An 18,025-nucleotide genomic window follows, 5' to 3' on the forward strand; every position below is an offset into this window, starting at 1 on the left:
GGTAAATATTATGTATTTCTTTTATGTATGATCTCGTGTATTATTTAGTAACCAAAGTCGTTTCCAGTGTATTGTATATAAACGTTGCATAATAATAGAAAAGACACAACAATCTTTCCCAACCTTGTCTTTCGTTTCATGATGTAGAAGAAAACATCAAATCAAGAACAAAAATTCATAGAAAGTATTGATTTTGACGGTGACACCATATTGATAAAGATGAATTCATCAATCAAAGACACAAAACTACTCAAGCTAATTTAGAGGATTTTGATGAGTAAATAAAAGTGTGATTTTATTAATTCTTACAAATGTATTTATGTACAATGATGGCTAACGATGGGATATAGGAAGATGTAAAATATCTACAACTAACTCAATAACAAACTTTACCATTTGTTATCTTAACAAATTTATTATACTGACGTGGCAATTCAGTTGCAATTGCTGGTAGCTCAAGAATTAGCAGCATCAACAGCAACATACTCTCGACTGAATTGAATGCTTCTACTATACTAAACCGTCATCCTCGTTATAGTACTGTACTAACTACTAAGGTATAGCAATTTTCATGCAACTCCTACGTTTTCAACACAAGTACTTGAAAATTGACACTTAATATTAATGACAATGTCACCAGTTGTTGAGTTTTTCAAAAAATTTGGTTAAATTTTTCGAGTGTACCTAATATTATCACCTATTCCCCTAAGCTCAAATCTTGACCCCGTCACTGAATAATGTCACTTATTTATCAAGTCTTGCGGAAGATGGGTAACATTTCATCATAAGTTAAAGACAGAGTAAAATGTGATTCATTTAAGACGAAAATGTAACCATTTTAATGACAATAAAACAGTTATTGTATCCCATGCATTCCCGCACCACCACATGGACCATGTAAGCCACCCCCTTCGGGGGCTGCAGTGGCCAAGTGATCATCGCCCCAGCTGGTAGTCGAACTCGGGACCTCTCAACTCCTGCATTTCTGCAAGTTTCAAGGTTTAACCCGACTACCACTGGACTAACACCACTTAATTGGTATCCATCTTCAATGAAAATTGACGCTTATTTATTTGTTAAAAGATATGAGAGCGAGCTCCCAAGAAAAAGATAAACTAACAAGATTACTACTCAAAATTGGTGTCCCTACTATTCGTGACATTATTTTGCCCACCCTCACAACGAAAGGTGAGTCCTATTGTCAAGGTCCACCCTTGATTTTATTTAATGCTCGAAAATAGTACTCCACACGTCTATAAACACCAAAAACTACAGTGCATCTTTCAATATTGTATAACAAAGACAAAAATAATTACATAAAATAATTTGTCCATTATCGTCATTTGTTTATCTTTAATTTTGGCGCAAAAACCGTAAAAAGAAGAAGAAGTTAATTATTCGATAATAAATGCATTAAATTGAGGCCCTGTTTGGTAAATAGCGGATTAATTTCAGCATAAGCAGATTGCAAAAGCAGATTATAAATGGCAGATTTTATCAGAAGGTTTGACTAGCATATTATAATTAGCAGAATTGATTTGAGTGTTTGGTAATTGGCAGATTACGATTAGTAGATTGTTAGTTTTTTTTGTAAAATGGAGAAAAATTTCCTATTTTACAATATCGCTAACCAATATCTTTGGGGTAAGCGTATTGTAAAACAAAGATATTGACCCCAAATATCTTTGTTTTCAATATCTTGTTTAAACACTAAAATTAGCATATTGATTGGTCAAACATCTTTAAAAGCCTTGAATATCTTTAAAATTTGGCCGATATCTTTGTTTTACCAAACAATGTGACGAGTGTGGATGATCAAATTACTTTTTAAAAGCATTTTCAAAATAAAACAATTAACAATTAATCAAGACATTCAAAAATGAAATAGGTAAGTAAATAATCGTTACAAAATGTCAAAATCTATAAGAGAGATTTTATAAAAGGTTGCAACTCAGAAGATGTGGCTAATATTAAATTGGGAAACGCATAAACACACTCCCCCTGTCTTGCTCTCACTCAAAAATCATAAAATTCCATTTTAAAAAAAATATTACTCATAACGTTCCAATCATTATTCTTAGTTCCATTTAATTCAACTTCTTATTTAAGTACATGTTAACATCCTTATAATAAATAAAATAAAATACTAGTTATTTCTACACCATTTTGTTGACATACAAAGTTTAAAGGGGATCCTAATTGTAAATTGTAATGCTTGGTATATCACCATTGAGAAGCAACAAAGATGGAAACACTAGAGAAGGTGATAGTTCATCAATGGAGCCAAATTATTGTGTTGGTACAAATGATGAATTTCCTGATTTTTCAGGGTCAAATTTGTTGGACAGTATCGATTTCGACGATTTGTTCATGGGCATGCATAATACTGATGGATTACCGGATCTTGAAATGGATCCGGAGCTTTTGGCTGAATTTTCCCTTAGCGGGGAAGATGAATCATCTACTATGTCGGTTGAGAACGTTGTTAGCCCTAATAGTTTTTTTGATGGGAACATAGCTTACGTGTTAGATGGACATGATGAAAGTGGTCATAATATTGATAATGGTTGTGGTAGTGAAGCGGCTATGAAGATGGAAAATGTTGAGAGTGATGGTTTTAAAGGTGCAAATTTGGAGGAGGTCGAGATTGAGAGCAAAAAAAATACTAGTTCAGAATCGGATTCCGTCACACTGGTTAATTCATCTTCGTTTATTGAGAAAGAAAGGTGTCATAAGAAGCATAGGTCTTCCAACAACAAAATCAGAAGCAACGATAACAATAGTAACAACCATAATAATAGTAGTAATCATGGGAAGCGAAAAACCAAGGTAATCTTAGATTTTGCAATCGTATTATAACTTTTTACTTAGATTTGCATATCCATTTCATGATACCATTTTGTCAAATCAAATCTAGGTTACTTTGACTTCCAAGTATATATTACCGAATATATCCGTTTTGATATATCAATCTCAACATTAAAACGGGTTAAATAATATCTCATCTGCATCAATGAAACAAACATTTGTGTATAAATCTAGTTTACTTATAAGATGACTTTTTGTATATACTTTTTCATATATGAATAGAATTTTATAATGATTGAAGCAATGATAGGGTTATGATTATGTTATACATAGTCCGTAATTAATTGAGTTAAAGAAAAGAGCATTATATATATATATATATATATATATATATATATATATATATATATATATATATATAATAATGATGGTGTGAATTAATTAGGTGGATTGGACACCAGAGCTTCACAGGAGGTTCGTGCAAGCGGTAGAGCAACTAGGTGTGGATAAGGCTGTCCCTTCAAGAATTCTAGAGCTTATGGGTATTGATTGTCTCACTAGACATAACATTGCCAGCCATCTTCAGGTACTCTTTTCTTCCATACACATTTTTATTTTAAATAGGCATATCCGTCTTAAGCTTAAAGACTCAAGTATCACACATAAAACAAAACACATATAAGTCGTTGAAATTAGCAAAACGTTTATCCCATCTTATAAGTTCTAGTATTATTTGAACCGTTTTATTCTGAAGATATATCCGTTTTGAAAGAATCTACTCTTCTTATATCCTTTTAACCCTTTGCTTACATATAATGAAAAATTAAACAAATGATTAGGACCGCAAATAAAGTAAATTTAAACACCATTATTATTAATGGTGTGATTAAGCTACATATGCCTTTGATTTTGATTAGTCGACATTGATGTAGTAAATTTAAATACGGTCATTTGAACAAACTCTATAATTTAAACACAAAGATAAGGTTACGTATATTAATCTTCGATGATGCGTGGTTATAGACAGAATAGGGCCTTGATGTAAGTACTTGTTGTTTACAATAGGTGTAGACGTACGTACTTTGCTTTTAGAATCAAACAAACATACTTAGCAACGACCTGTCTGGTCATGTTTCATGATTGTGAAGTAAGAATTGAAATGCTGTACTAGTGATTGATTAACAGAAAATGAGGCCTGTTTTCATCATATGTTATTTTTAGTAGGCTTTTTAGAGTAACGTATTAATGTGCATCATGTCTAGTTTTGGTACAATTGTATGACAGTTCCAAAACCTTTTTGTTAATGATTAATGAATTATAGTTGTCAATTACGGAATAATATATACATTGATTTATTTTCAGAAATATCGGTCACATAGAAAACACTTGCAAGCAAGGGAAGCAGAAGCAGCAAGTTGGACGCAAAAAAAGCAAATGTATGGAGTTGCCAAGGGTGGTATAAACATAAACCCATGGCCACATCCTCCTACAATCGGTTTCCCACCACCCATGACAACAGCCATGCACCATGGCGGTCACTCTTTTAGACCATTTCATGTATGGGGACATCCATCCATGGACCCACATGCTAGGATGCCAATGTGGCCCAAACATGTGGTGCCGCCAACAGTTCCTCTATCGCTGCCTTGGGCACCCCACACACCACCACCTGACCCAGCAAACTTTTGGCAGGCGACGCATAACCGGGTAAGCTCTTTAATTTATAACTTGGTTTTTGAAAAATCCAAGTACTAGGGAGTAGGAAACACATTAGTAGTATTGGCCTTGAAACGGCATATTCGATATTTGGTTCGAAATAGTATGACCACATTGTCATCTTCTTCCTTTCCCCACTGTCAGGCATAAGACATACAACTCATCATGCGTTTCCTTAAATTTGTAACCTTTCTCATGCAACACAGTCCATGTAATTGCTGCATTAACGCTTTTGTAGTCTTCTTGCGTCTCACCACCACATGTAGCTTCAAACTGTAACCTTTTCTGCACATAATATATCACAAACTCAATTTACGTACATAAAAAGAATTAATCTAACTTATGATTGTAATCATATAATTAAAAAGTATATTTTCATAATCGGTATTGTATTCCATTTTTAACATAATTATTTCATAGTGTATGTTCAGATTTTTTATTATTATATTCATTATCTATATTTTTTGGGGAATATTATCTAAATTATTTATATCTTTATTATTACAATGATTTTAAAGGCACACCATGAAATTTTAGATGAGTAAACTAATATACAAGTCAAAATTCTTATGAGAGGTCTCTTAAAGAGACAGAGACCAACTGTTAATATAATACGTTAATATGACATGTGAACCACTTGTATCTTTCTTATGCAAAATTCTACTCAGGACTACCTTGTTCATTCTCGACCATGCATGTAGCAAAATCGTATTATATTAATACGTTAGTATGACATGTGAAAGCCTCGTGGCTATATCTTTGTCTTTATTGTAGATTTTCAATTTTTGTATTGCCATTGTAAGGGACCATATTACCAAAAAGAAAAGAATTAATAGAGCCTATCTATAAATTGATTAACACTAGCCAAAAGTTAAGATGGATTGTAAGAACCAAAATATTTATTTCCTCTTCGAATTATATGATGGAATGAGGGGAACAAGTTAATATTGCCACATGCATAAAAAAACAGTTTTGAAAATAACCGTTTTAATTTGATGTCATAAACACTACTATCTCTTACTACTTTCATTCAACTCCACTTTCCATATATGCTTTATGCACAAATATTAAGAAAATTATATTATATTATAGTATTAAAAGTACAATAAGTGGATCGAAGGCGTGTAATTTGTGTTCAAGTAGTGGGCTTAATAGTGGTATTAATTATAGTATTATAGTATTAAAAGTACAACCAAATAAGGAAATGTACAATGTGGGGTTGAATGAACCAAAAAGAAACATGTGCAATATGGAGTTGAATAGAGGGAGCATAACTTTATTTTATGAGTTAAGCAAGCTACATTTACTATACAAATATTATTATCAACCTTATTTATTTTCTTTAGTTATAATGATTTTAAAAAGTAAGTTATTAACAAATATATAACCAAAATGCATGTATTTTATACAGAGAGTTCCAATAGCAACGCTACCAGCCGTAGCAGTTCCAGGCGTCCCGCCTCATGCCATGTACAGACCGGAACACGGTCCACCGCGTCCACAGTCCGGGCCTACAACTCCTCTTGATCTTCAGCCGGTATGCTTAATTATATTTCTTGGTTTAGAAAATGATGGGAAATTAGCATGTATTCTAACTTTGGTTTTAAAAAAATGTGGTAATATATATATATAGTCAAAGGAGAGCGTGGATGCAGCACTTGGAGATGTGTTAGCAAAACCATGGCTGCCACTCCCAATAGGATTGAAGGCACCATCAATGGACAGTGTTTTAGGGGAACTGCAACGTCAAGGTGTTTCCAAGATTCCACCTCCGTCTTAAGCCCTAAACAAATCAAAACAACCCAATTTGACGACATATCTGAAATTCAGATGCATTATTCCTCTGAATTTTCTTGCTATTTTTCGCTCCATCGGCTTACCAATGTAATTCATCAAACTGATTTATGCCTACAGAAATGCTGATTAATTCCTGGACTAGCTCCATTTTGTATGAGTATATATATATATTTTCATGTGAATAAATTTTTGTGATTATGAGATCGGTTGGCTAGGGAAAAGCCAATGTCTTTCTTCTTCCTTGTCCCACATTGGTGGATCCTCTCCCCTTGTTCTTGTTTATATATTGGCCATTGTGCTTAGGATAATGATACGGCGCCATCCAGTGACGCCCAATCTCGGCGCCACCCTCTCACATGTACCCTCTATTATTAGGGTCATTTTCCTTGTGCTTAATCATTTAGTTGATTGAACAAATGAGTTTTTGTTGTTAATCTTGGGCCTTTGTCTTTGGGTCCAAACACTAACATGTGCTAGGGCTCTGGCTCTGGTAGAGCACATGCGTATCCTATTGGACCCGTGTGTTTGAAGCTCCCTGTTTTGCATTTGACTGCTGGTTATTTTTGTGGAATAATAATCAGTTAGTCAATATGACTCTAGGGCTTGCTTGGATTGAGGGTAAAAGCGGGAGGAATGAGTAGGGGAGTGGTATCTGTGGCGCATTTTCCATGTTTGGTGTGAGAGTAATTATCCAGCTTTCGAATCTCTTACCCTCATGTAGGGGTAATACATTACTCACCCTCCCCCCGGGTAATGATTATGAGAGTAAAACATCTGCTCAATAATCATTACTCTTATATGTCAAACCTATCGTCAAAGAACTCATTACCCAAGTAATTAACTTCCCCGGTAATTATCACCCGATTAAAATTTACCCCCTGATTATTCCATGGATTCCAGGCAAGCCCTAAGTGGGAGAGAATCTTGCTCCCTGTTTTGCAGTCGGAGAGAGTCTTACTCCCTGTTTTGCGTTTGACTGCTGGTTATTAGGAGCACGTTTTTGCTTCCCCAACTGCTCATATTGTGATATAAATAGAGCCTCATATTAGCATTGCAAAACACACAAAATCTCACATCCCCTCTTCTCTTAGTATCTCTCTTCTCTCATAATATTTCTGGGAAAAGTTTGTCTTCGTTCCAGAGCTCATAGTCTCGAGTAGGCGAGCCTAAGTGATGTAGTGTAATTCCTTCGGGAACTACTAGCAATTCACTACTACAAATCCAGGCAACTACAACGCCCCTTTAACAACGATTATTCACGAAAATCACAATAGACGTTGTAGAATGTATGGCGCGAATTTTACTAAAATAAATTACAACGGGTATGGTTATAAAAACCGTTGTTATTAGTTTTAACAACGGGTCACACATGCACAACCGTTGTTAATAAATTGGCGCAAAGTTAGTGAAAAGTAATCACAACGGTTATTTTTGAAACCCGTTGTTAAAACTTATTTAACAACGGGTGTTTTTTACAACCTTTGTTAAAACATATTTCACAACGGTTGTTGTTTAATAACCGTTGTCAATACCTTCCATACTATAAACCACACAAACAGAAGTCTGCTGCAGCCACAAAACACAACCCTTAATACACAAACACAAACACAGCAGACAAACAAACACAAAACACACACTCTCTTTCTCTCTTTCTCTCTTTCTCTCTTTCTCATCGTCGCTTTATCTTCTCGCCGTCATTGTTGATTTCATCGTCTATTACGTTCTGTATTTATCAGGTAAATCTCGCCGTCACTGTTAGTTTCATCGTCATTATTTTCTTTTTCTATTTATTTCTTTTGCATGTATGTGTTTTTATCGACCATTATGTTATTTGTTTAAGTATTGTTCGCATAATTAGTTAGTAAAATAATGAAGAAGCAAGATGAAGAAGTAAGATAAACATAATATATATATATATATATATATATATATATATATATATATATATAAATACATAAATTAAAAAAAAAATTACATATATAAAAATGCAATTCTTATATTTTCATAGAGGATCTTATTCTGCTCTATCGTATCCGTCCTCTCCTCCTTGGCTATTTGGAGGTTCCGTTCAGCAGTTGCTATATCGTCATATAGCCGCAATCGATGTCTTTGCTCCGTCAAGCCATCTTCTTTGGCGTGCTTGATGCGGATCGAGCATCCGCAAGGTAGCTCCTGAAACTTTCCTCAATATGGAGGAACCGGCGGATGAAGTTGTTGTTGTTCTCGATCATGATAAGAGTCTTAAGGATGAAATCATTCATTTTGTTGGAGTTTTTTGAGTTTGTTTTGAAAGATTAAGTAGAATTTGTTTTAGCAGTTAGGGTTTGGAGATGAATATATTGAGATAATGGAAATGTTAGTTGAGATAATGCAATGTATTTATACTAAGCAATGTGTGGGTTGGGTTGCTTTTTAATTAATATATATGTTAGGAAGTTGTGCCATAATAATCATCATCATATCTCTCAATAATGCTGCTTCAAATCTTATTACTAACCCTTCTCATTCCATATTATCCGTTCATATGTACAGTGATGTCAGTAATAATGCATGCATCGTAATTCTAACGGGCCGTAATTATGCATGCATCTAGTAATATTTAATTTAATTTTTTTTATTTTTTAAGAACAAACAACAACGGTTATTTACAAACAACCCGTTGTCTTTAGTTATAACAACGATTTTGTATATTAAAACCCGTTGTTATAACTTTCCCCCCAAAATTGAGTCACACTTTCCACAACGGGTTTTTATACATAAAACCGTTGTTAATAGTTTACCGTTGTTAAAACCTTCTACAACGGACGCTTTAACAACGTCCGCTTTTTTATATAACAACTGTTTTTGACCGTTGTTATAGCCTGTATCTGTAGTAGTGATTGCTAATCGCTACCACGGTCGTGCCAAAATAGTTTTCAAGACAATGGCTCTCATGCCGCGTCACTACGAAACCGATTGTAATTTCTGATCTCCTGTTTCCATTGTTACTTTCCATTGTTACTATCCGTATAACAAGATCCGATGATGATAATAATAATACTACTACATTATATGGGTTTTTGAATTGACGAGCAATGACCTCTACCATACATCTATCTCTATTTTGGAAAGAGTAAAAATGCGACATAAATAAAAGTTGGGAAGATTTCGTTTGATCTCATCTAATCTAATACTCCATACTATATATCAATACTATATATATAATACGGAAATAAAGAGATTTTAGTATAATTAAATAAATCTATACAAATTAATTATACTATACATCTTTCTTTATTTTGGAAAGAATAAAAATGCGACATAAATAAAAGTTGGAAGCTTTCATTTCATTTGATCTAATCTAATCTAAACTAATACTATCATATATCATATCATATATTATATTAAAAAAAACAATCAGCTACTTCTTTGATTAACACGTGTCACATCACAATACTTTGCCACATGTCATCCACCTTTTTAATGTCAAGTTTAATATCCATATATGAATATTAAATATAATATATAATTGTGAAAGATGGAAATCAAATTACGGTTGCAAATAACCTCCACACTGATAAAATATTCCTAACAATAATTAGTTGCTATATTTTGCACATATTTTCTCCATATAATTAGCTAACAAATCTTCAATTTAGTTGCTACCTTTCCTAAACTATAGGATTGTAATATTGGTCAATGTCTAGGTTAGTTGTATGACCTTGCATCTTCCCTGTATAAATATTGTGTTTCATATTATCAACGAAGATTGGGAGAGCTTAATCCATGCCTCCATGGCATGATTAGTCTCACTAACAATGTCATGTTGAAGGTTGGCAGATGCTATTATTACCAAAGAATCAAATATTGAGCTTAAATTATTGTCACTTTTTTTTGTGAAATAGTCTACTCAAGAGACATACGTTTATCGTCTCTTATTCTTATCATTTTATCCATATAGTTAACCTAAATATATTACTATTGGAATTAGTCTGTAACGGTTGATTATGCCAAGGTTGACAACTTTTATCGTCATTTGTTGATTATGCCTAGGGGTGGCAATTGCGTCAATTGGGCCGGGTTTCGATCGGTCAAGTCGGGTCGAGTCATATCGAAAGCAGCCTACCCTTTCGGTTCAGGTCAGGTCATTATCGGGTCGAATAATTTCGGGTCAAATGATGTATCATATATTATTTTAAAACAACAACCAGCTACTTCTTTGATTGACACGTGTCACATCACAATACTTTGCCACATGTCATCCACCTTTTTAATGTCATGTTTAATATCCATATATGAATATGAAATATAATATATAATTGTGAAAGATGGAAATCAAATTACGGTTGCAAATAACCTCCACACTAATAAAATCTTCCTAACAATAATTAGTTACTATATTTTGCACATATTTTCTCCGTATAATTAGCTAGCAAATCTTCAATTTAGTTGCTACCTTTCCTAAATTATAGGATTTTAATATTGCTCAATGTCTAGGTTAGTTGTATGACCTTGCATCTTCCCTGTATAAATATTGTGTTTCATATTATCAACGAAAATTGGGAGAGCTTAATCCATGCCTCCATGGCATGATTAGTCTCACTAACAATGTCATGTTGAAGGTTGGCAGATGCTATTATTACCAAAGAATCAAATATTGAGCTTAAATTATTGTCACTTTTTTTTTGTGAAATAGTCTACTCAAGAGACATAGGTTTATCGTCTCTTATTATTATCATCATTTGACCCGAAATTATTCGACCTGATAATGACCCGACCTGAACCGAAAGGGTAGGTTGCTTCCGATATGACTCGACCCGACTTGACCGATCAAAACCTGACCCAATTGACGCAATTGCCACCCCTAGGCATAATCAACAAATTACGATAAAAGTTGTCAACCATGGCATAATAAACCGTTAAGGGTTCCCACCTCCAAGTCAATTTTGTTAAATGTGCAGGTTTGTCAACTGTAACACCCCGTATTTTTACCAGTCTTTTATAAATTATTCTTATTTTACGTTATATATATTTTGATGAAACTAGTTGTTGTACGGCGCGCTTCGCGCACCATATCCCAAGATAGTTATATCAATTTAGATTTATCTTTTGAGTGTAGCGAGATTAGAAAAGTCATTACAAGAAATACGCACAATTAAAACCACAATTTTTGGCGTTGTCTTAAAAAGAGTCAAAATGCAACTTCGTGACCATAATCAGCCATCAAGAGTGTAATCGATTATACCCTTGATACATATAAGTCCAACCATTAGAGTTTAATCGAGCCACTATAGACCCTAGGTTTTTTCCTTGAGTGATGTAATTGAGAAAAGAAAACAAAAAAAGCCAATATTTTTATCTTTATCATGGATTTTGAAAGCTTAAATTTCGTAAGTTAATATCAATAATCTTAAGTGGACGTGCGTCTGCCCATGTTCTAATCAAGATTAAAATTGAAGTCTAAATTACAGCAAAGCTGTAATTCAAATGTTATACCTACACAAACCTATTGGACATCCAACTAAACGACGTGAAATTTGATAACTACAATTTTGTTGCCTCCAGCTCTACATCTCTTTGTCCTATTTTATTCTTGGCTTCAACAACATCCTCGCTTCTTGTAATAACATCATTAATATTGTTAAAAATGTGTTTTCTAAAATGTGCCCATTAATAATTGTTTAAGCATAGGTTAACGCTTATTCCATCATTAATTTATTGAAATCTTTTAAAATTTCTTAATTACAATCACCCTTTCCTTATTTTTTTCCACTCACAATTGGGTGAGTAAATATTCTATTAGTGAAAATAAATTAATTAAGGGCATTTATTTGAATTTAGCTAAATAGAAGAATATATTTGCTGTAGCATAAGAGAATGTTTGTGGAGTTAGAATTTTGTTCACATGTATATTTTGAGCATCTAAAGAGTACGTTTTTGTATTCCTCATTTAGCCCATGTAGTCAACAAGCTCAGATTCAAACCAATCTTAGTCCTAGTGGTTATGGAGTGGCGAGACAATATACCGTCGTGAGACCTTGTATGTTTTTAACAAATGGTGTCTGATAAGTAACACTAAAATGGTCCAATACTCTAACAATTCCAAGTCCACCACTGCTATTTTGTGTGGCGAACCAATGACATTCAGAATTGATGGTCCAAGCATTTACAGCAAATGCCGGTGAGTCCCTCTTTAAACCACGGTCTAGATCACAACATAACAAAAACATCAAGAAAATTTACATTACCGTGGACATGGGCCCACCTACACGCCGAGCCGATCTGTCGGACGTATATCGGTCTTTTAAAAGCCACGCTCGGCGGCGTAAAAATGCCTTCGACCGGATCGTTTTAGATCGGTCGGTTTCGTCTCGGTAAGGGTCTCGAAACGATTAGAGATGTTCGGAGTCGCCACCAAGAATTTGTGGGATGCTTGGAACCCGTTCGAATCCACTTTATACCTCGGTCAAACGAAGCACAAAGCAGTGTTTGACATAGGTACTAAAGATAAGGAATCGTCCCTCTTTAGCATCCTATCTCTAGAATGACTCTCGTACGCCCTGGATAAGGTCGTCCACTATCCAAAGTTTCTGAGTAAGAGGTGAAGGTACGTATTGGGACGCCCTTTAATCAGACACCCAATCCCGCCCGTGGTAGCGGCCTCTACTGATCGATCTTGGTTGGTTGAATGCAAAAGTTGATAAAAGGGTTTAAATGCATGAATGCGCATCCAATAATTTAAACCTAATATGTGAGAGCTTTCTAAGTCGGTTGATTTAATCCGAGTATCAAGTATAAGATGTCGAGTTGGATTTATGGTTGATTTGCATGCAAGACGGAAATGAAGCATCCATTTACCAAATTAGGTTTATGGTACATAACGTGATCCATTTGTCTTAATAAGACGTTTTGCAAATACGGTTTTTGAATGAGCAAGTTAGTCGTCTGATCCGTCCTATATCCGGGTTAGCCGGAGTCGGGATCATCCTAGACTAATGTTGGAAAGGGAACAGACCCTACACCAGGCAGCCAAATGAGGCGCGAGCCTATTGGCGATGTAAGGGGGTCTCCCCTGGTTTGAAAATAGGAAAAGAAAATGGCCTGTTTAGGCGCGGGTCAGTCAACGGTATAAGACGCATTCTAACCATTAAAAACGTATATAAAACGTATTGAAAATGGGTATTTGGACCCGTTTTGGTTTGAAAGGACCGTTTAGGTCGTATTTGTGTTGATTTGAGGAACGAGACTTGAATAATCATCATTGTTTTGATGATATTCGTTGCCGGGTTCGACTTTATAAGCTTGACATGAATAGTTTAGAAAATAATTTCGAACTAATTGTTTTAAATTCATTTGAATATAATTAGTCGATACTCATCATCGTACTCGGATGAAAATCCGACATGGTATGTAGAACCAATGATGACTTTGTGTTGGTGACTAATACATTTATTTTGGAAATTTAAAGAAATGATGAAAGGCTTTAAAATACCTTCCAAAATGTAAAGAAATGAAATAAAAGGCTTTAAAATACCTTTTAAATGTAATTAACCAAATATTATCACCGAAACACGGATTAAACCGTCATGATATCAAGAACCAAGGGTGAAAAATGCTTTATGGTTAAAACTTGTAAAATAAAATAAAATGGGTTTGAAAATACTTGAAATGGTGAAAACCGATTACAAATATGAAAATAAATTAAAGAGGAAAGACGAGAACAAACACGGTTGAGTCTGACCTGGGCACCCCATTGAGGCGCGAGCCTCTGTGCATAATAAGAGGCTTCCGTCTCAGGCCAAAACTCAGTTTTGGCTCGTCTAACTTATATTTGGATCTTATTATGCATGATTTAGCATATTGTAGTCATGAAACCAGTAAAGACATGATAAAAGAAGGATTTTTATACCCTCATACTTACATGCTTGGTTTATGGCGAGAAACCGACGTAAGTGTATCAACTCGTTTGGTCGGAAAAGACTTGGTTTAAAACCGTTTTAGTAAGTAAAAAGAGTGTTTTGTTAAGTGTAGTGATGGTGTAGTGGTCGAAGTGGTTGGTCAAGTGATTCAATGCACGATGACGGTACCAAACAATGTGTAAGGCTTGTATTTACGATCGGTAGGTCATAAATACGCGTCGAATTGTGACTTAGGAAGTCGAGTCGAGAATTTTAAGGGAGAAAAGAGGGGCGGACACTCGCATAAGTTCTCAAATGGTGGCATTTGAGGGGTATTTATAGGAGAATGAGTGGTTGTGTGAGTTTTGAGCGACGTGGCCACCTAGGCTGCTCAAAGAGGCGCGAGCAATGTAGCACGTCTTCGAGGTGTCTTGTCGCTTTCACACAAATGCAATCATGATTTGTTCTATCCTAAGATTTGTATGCACATGTTTGGTACTTGACCATACATGAATCCGGGAAATCTTAACATGGAAGCATTTGAATGGTTTGTTTTTTTGTGTTTGACTCGTTGTTGGAGTCGGAATTTGAATTAATTTTGAGTCGGTTTTTGGTCCGGTGTCGGTTTTGACTCTAGTTAGTGTCATTGCGACCCCGTCGTTATGCATTAAACACTCCAGGTACTTTTGAAAAGTTTTGAAATGTTTTATTTTTGAAATTGTTTTAAGTTTTCCGACGTAAAGTTGTACACGAACTGTCGATCAAACGCCGCGATTCCAAAGCATGTTGTAGTTCGATAATCATCGGGTGTTTGTTAGAGTCTCAAAAAATACCGGGTATCTACAGAGCCCCCACTTTGACCGAGGCTTGGATAGGGCAAAAGTCAAAGTAGAGCCCCCAGGTCAATCGAAGATTACAACCTGGAGACCCAAGCGACGTCAAGGCGGCTCGAAAGGATTCGGGCCAAGAACCTGCCGTTGGGAAGGGTGACGCCAAGGCGACTCGAGGGTACGAGCCAAGGACCTGTCATCGGGAACATTTTAGAGTCTGTCGAATGTCCGCGCGTGTCGTTTAAAGTCCGTTAGACTACGTACAAAGGCTCGCCAGCCATAAGAAGGAGTCATACCTGAGGCATCTTCGGTTATGTCCTTACGTGTTTGCGGAAAAAGGCTCGCCAGCTGGGGTGCATACATGAGGAGGGCTCGCCAGCCACAGTGCGTTGTAAGGCTCGCCAGCCATGGGACGTACATGAGGAGGGCTCGCCAGCCGCGATGCGTTGTAAGGCTCGCCAGCCTTGGGGCGTACATGAGGAGGGCTCGCCAGCCGCGATGCGTTGTAAGGCTCGCCAGCCATGGGGCGTATATGAGGAGGGCTCGCCAGCCGCGATGCGTTGTAAGGCTCGCCAGCCATGGGGCGTATATGAGGGGGGCTCGCCAGCCGCGATGCGTTGTATGGCTCGCCAGCCATGGGGCGTATATGAGGAGGGCTCGCCAGCCGCGATGCATTGTAAGGCTCGCCAACCATAGGGTGTATATGAGGAGGGCTCGCCAGCCGCAATGCGTTGTAAGGCTCTCCAGCCATGGGGCATATATGAGGAGGGCTCGCCAGCCGCGATGCGTTGTAAGGCTCGCCAGCCATGGGGCGTATATGAGGAGGCTCGCCAGCCGCGATGCGTTGTATGGCTCGCCGGACCATGGGCGTATATGAGGAGGGCTCGCCGGCCGCGATGCATTGTAAGGCTCGCCGGACCATAGGGTGTATATGAGGAGGGCTCGCCGGCCGCAATGCGTTGTAAAGCTCGCCGACCATGGCGTATATGAGGAGGGCTCGCCAGCCGCGATGCGTTGTAAGGCTCGCCAGCCATGGGGCGTATATGAGGAGGGCTCGCCAGCCGCAATGCGTTATACGGCTTGCCAGCCATGGGGCGTATATGAGGAGGGCTCGCTAGCCGTGGTGCGTTGTAAGGCTCGCCAGCCGTGTGGCGTATATAAGGAGGGCTTGCCAGCCGCGATGCGTTGTAAGGCTCGCCAGCCATGGGGCGTATATGAGGAGGGCTCGCCAGCCGCGGTGCGTTGTAAGGCTCGCCGGACCATGGCGTTTATGAGGAGGGCTCGCCGGCCGCGTGCGTTGTAAGTCTCGCCAGCCATGGGGCGTATATGAGGAGGGCTCGCCAGCCGCGATGCGTTGTAAGGCTCGCCTGCCATGGGACGTATATGAGGAGGGCTCGCCAGCCGCGGTGCGTTATAAGGCTTACCAGCCATGGGGCGTATATGAGGAGGGCTCGCCAGCCGCGATGCGTTGTAAGGCTCGCCAGCCATGGGGCGTATATGAGGAGGGCTCGCCAGCCGCGATGCGTTGTAAGGCTCGACAGCCCTGGGGCGGTCGGTTGATAGACCGTGAGAATAGCCGCGTTGGATGGGCTTGTTTTAGAGATAGCGAACTCTTGATGCCGCCGTGGAAATAGTGAATTTTGAATTTCACTATTATTTTTTTTGAAATAATCGGGTTCCGCGAGGAAGCCCCCTGTTGACATTTGAAGGAATAGTGAATTTTGAATCTTCACTACTCGTTTTGAAGTGGCGGTTTAATCGCCGTTTGTTTAAATTTTGGAGGAAATAGCGAATTTTGAATTTTTGCTCTCACGTTTGAAGTGACGGTTTATGTTGCCGCCGTTGACATGTGAAGGAAATAGTGAATTTTGAATTTTTACTATTATTTTGAAAATGACGGTTTTAATTGCCGTCGTTTGAAATTTGGAGAAATAGTGAATTTGAATTTTTCACTATCATTTTTGAAAATGACGGTTTTAATTGCCGCCGTTTGAAATTTGAAGAAATAGTGAGTTTGAATTTTCACTATTATTTTTGTATTTGCAAAATGGCGGTTTTAAACGTCGTTTGTTTGGAATTTTGAAGGAAAATAGGGGATTTTGATTTCACTATTTGTTTTTGTATTTGAAAAATGACGGTCCTTAATGCCGTCATTGAAAATTTGAAGTTTGATGGGAAATTGGGCCAAAGCCCAAAATTCCGCTACAATAGAGCAGGGAGCACCCCATTGAGGCGCGAGCAACTTGGCAAGGTAAAAGGGCTTCCCTATTTTCCTGTAAAAGACGCGAGAATGGCTTGCTCGTCATTCATTCTTCGCCTTCCTCACACAAACTCGAAAACCCGCGGAAAATCGCCATTGTTGGTCTTCTTGCTTGCTCCAATTCATGCCATTATCAACATGTTATCTCAAGGTACGTATTTCCTTTTGAATCCATTTGAATTTGTTGGTCTTTTTGATAGATTGAATTAGGGCGAAATGTTTCCCCTTGAGAATCGATTTGGGCGTTTTTGATTGAGCCCATTTCGAGTGAAATTGATGATTGCATTAGGTTAGAAACCTGTTTAGGAGTATAGGGGTGCTTTTAGTTTGCATTTTGGTCCCCGTTTGCGTCCCCTATGCTCGAAAAACGTGAGTGAGGCGAAGAAACCGTCTCATTTCACAATGCCAAGTTTATTTGCTTGGGTAGTGGGTCCCACTAGGTTACATTATAGTCGGGAAAGACCGTATTTCCCATTGTGGACCTTTGTTGGGTATTGTGGGCAAAATTGGAATGTTTGCCTTTTGTGACGGTCTTATGTCTGACAGAATAAGCGCCTGTTTGCGCTTGAATTGAGTCAGTTTGCCTTGAAATGGACCTCATTGGTAGTTTGGGTCGCTTTGAGGCGTGATAAAATCACGTTGCCTTGTCGTGGTCGTATTTTGCAATTTTGACCGGTTTATACTCAAATTGGCGTAGGAATTGCCTTTTTGAGCCGTAGAAAAATACCCCATTGTAT

At 37.4% G+C, this 18,025-nt stretch overlaps 1 protein-coding gene across 1 annotated transcript; it reads left to right on the forward strand.

Moving 5' to 3' along the window:
* Window positions 1-1,958: 1,958 nt before the first annotated feature.
* On the forward strand, window positions 1,959-6,554 carry LOC141599861 (transcription activator GLK2). Its single transcript, XM_074419990.1, has 5 exons — window positions 1,959-2,829; window positions 3,254-3,394; window positions 4,171-4,515; window positions 5,936-6,061; window positions 6,158-6,554. The coding sequence occupies exons 1-5, from the start codon at window positions 2,212-2,214 to the stop codon at window positions 6,302-6,304; spliced, it is 1,377 nt and encodes a 458-aa protein (XP_074276091.1). The 5' UTR covers window positions 1,959-2,211; the 3' UTR covers window positions 6,305-6,554.
* The last annotated feature ends 11,471 nt before the right edge of the window (window positions 6,555-18,025 follow it).

This window comes from Silene latifolia, chromosome 9, assembly GCF_048544455.1.
Source record: "Silene latifolia isolate original U9 population chromosome 9, ASM4854445v1, whole genome shotgun sequence".
Taxonomy (NCBI): domain Eukaryota; kingdom Viridiplantae; phylum Streptophyta; class Magnoliopsida; order Caryophyllales; family Caryophyllaceae; genus Silene; species Silene latifolia.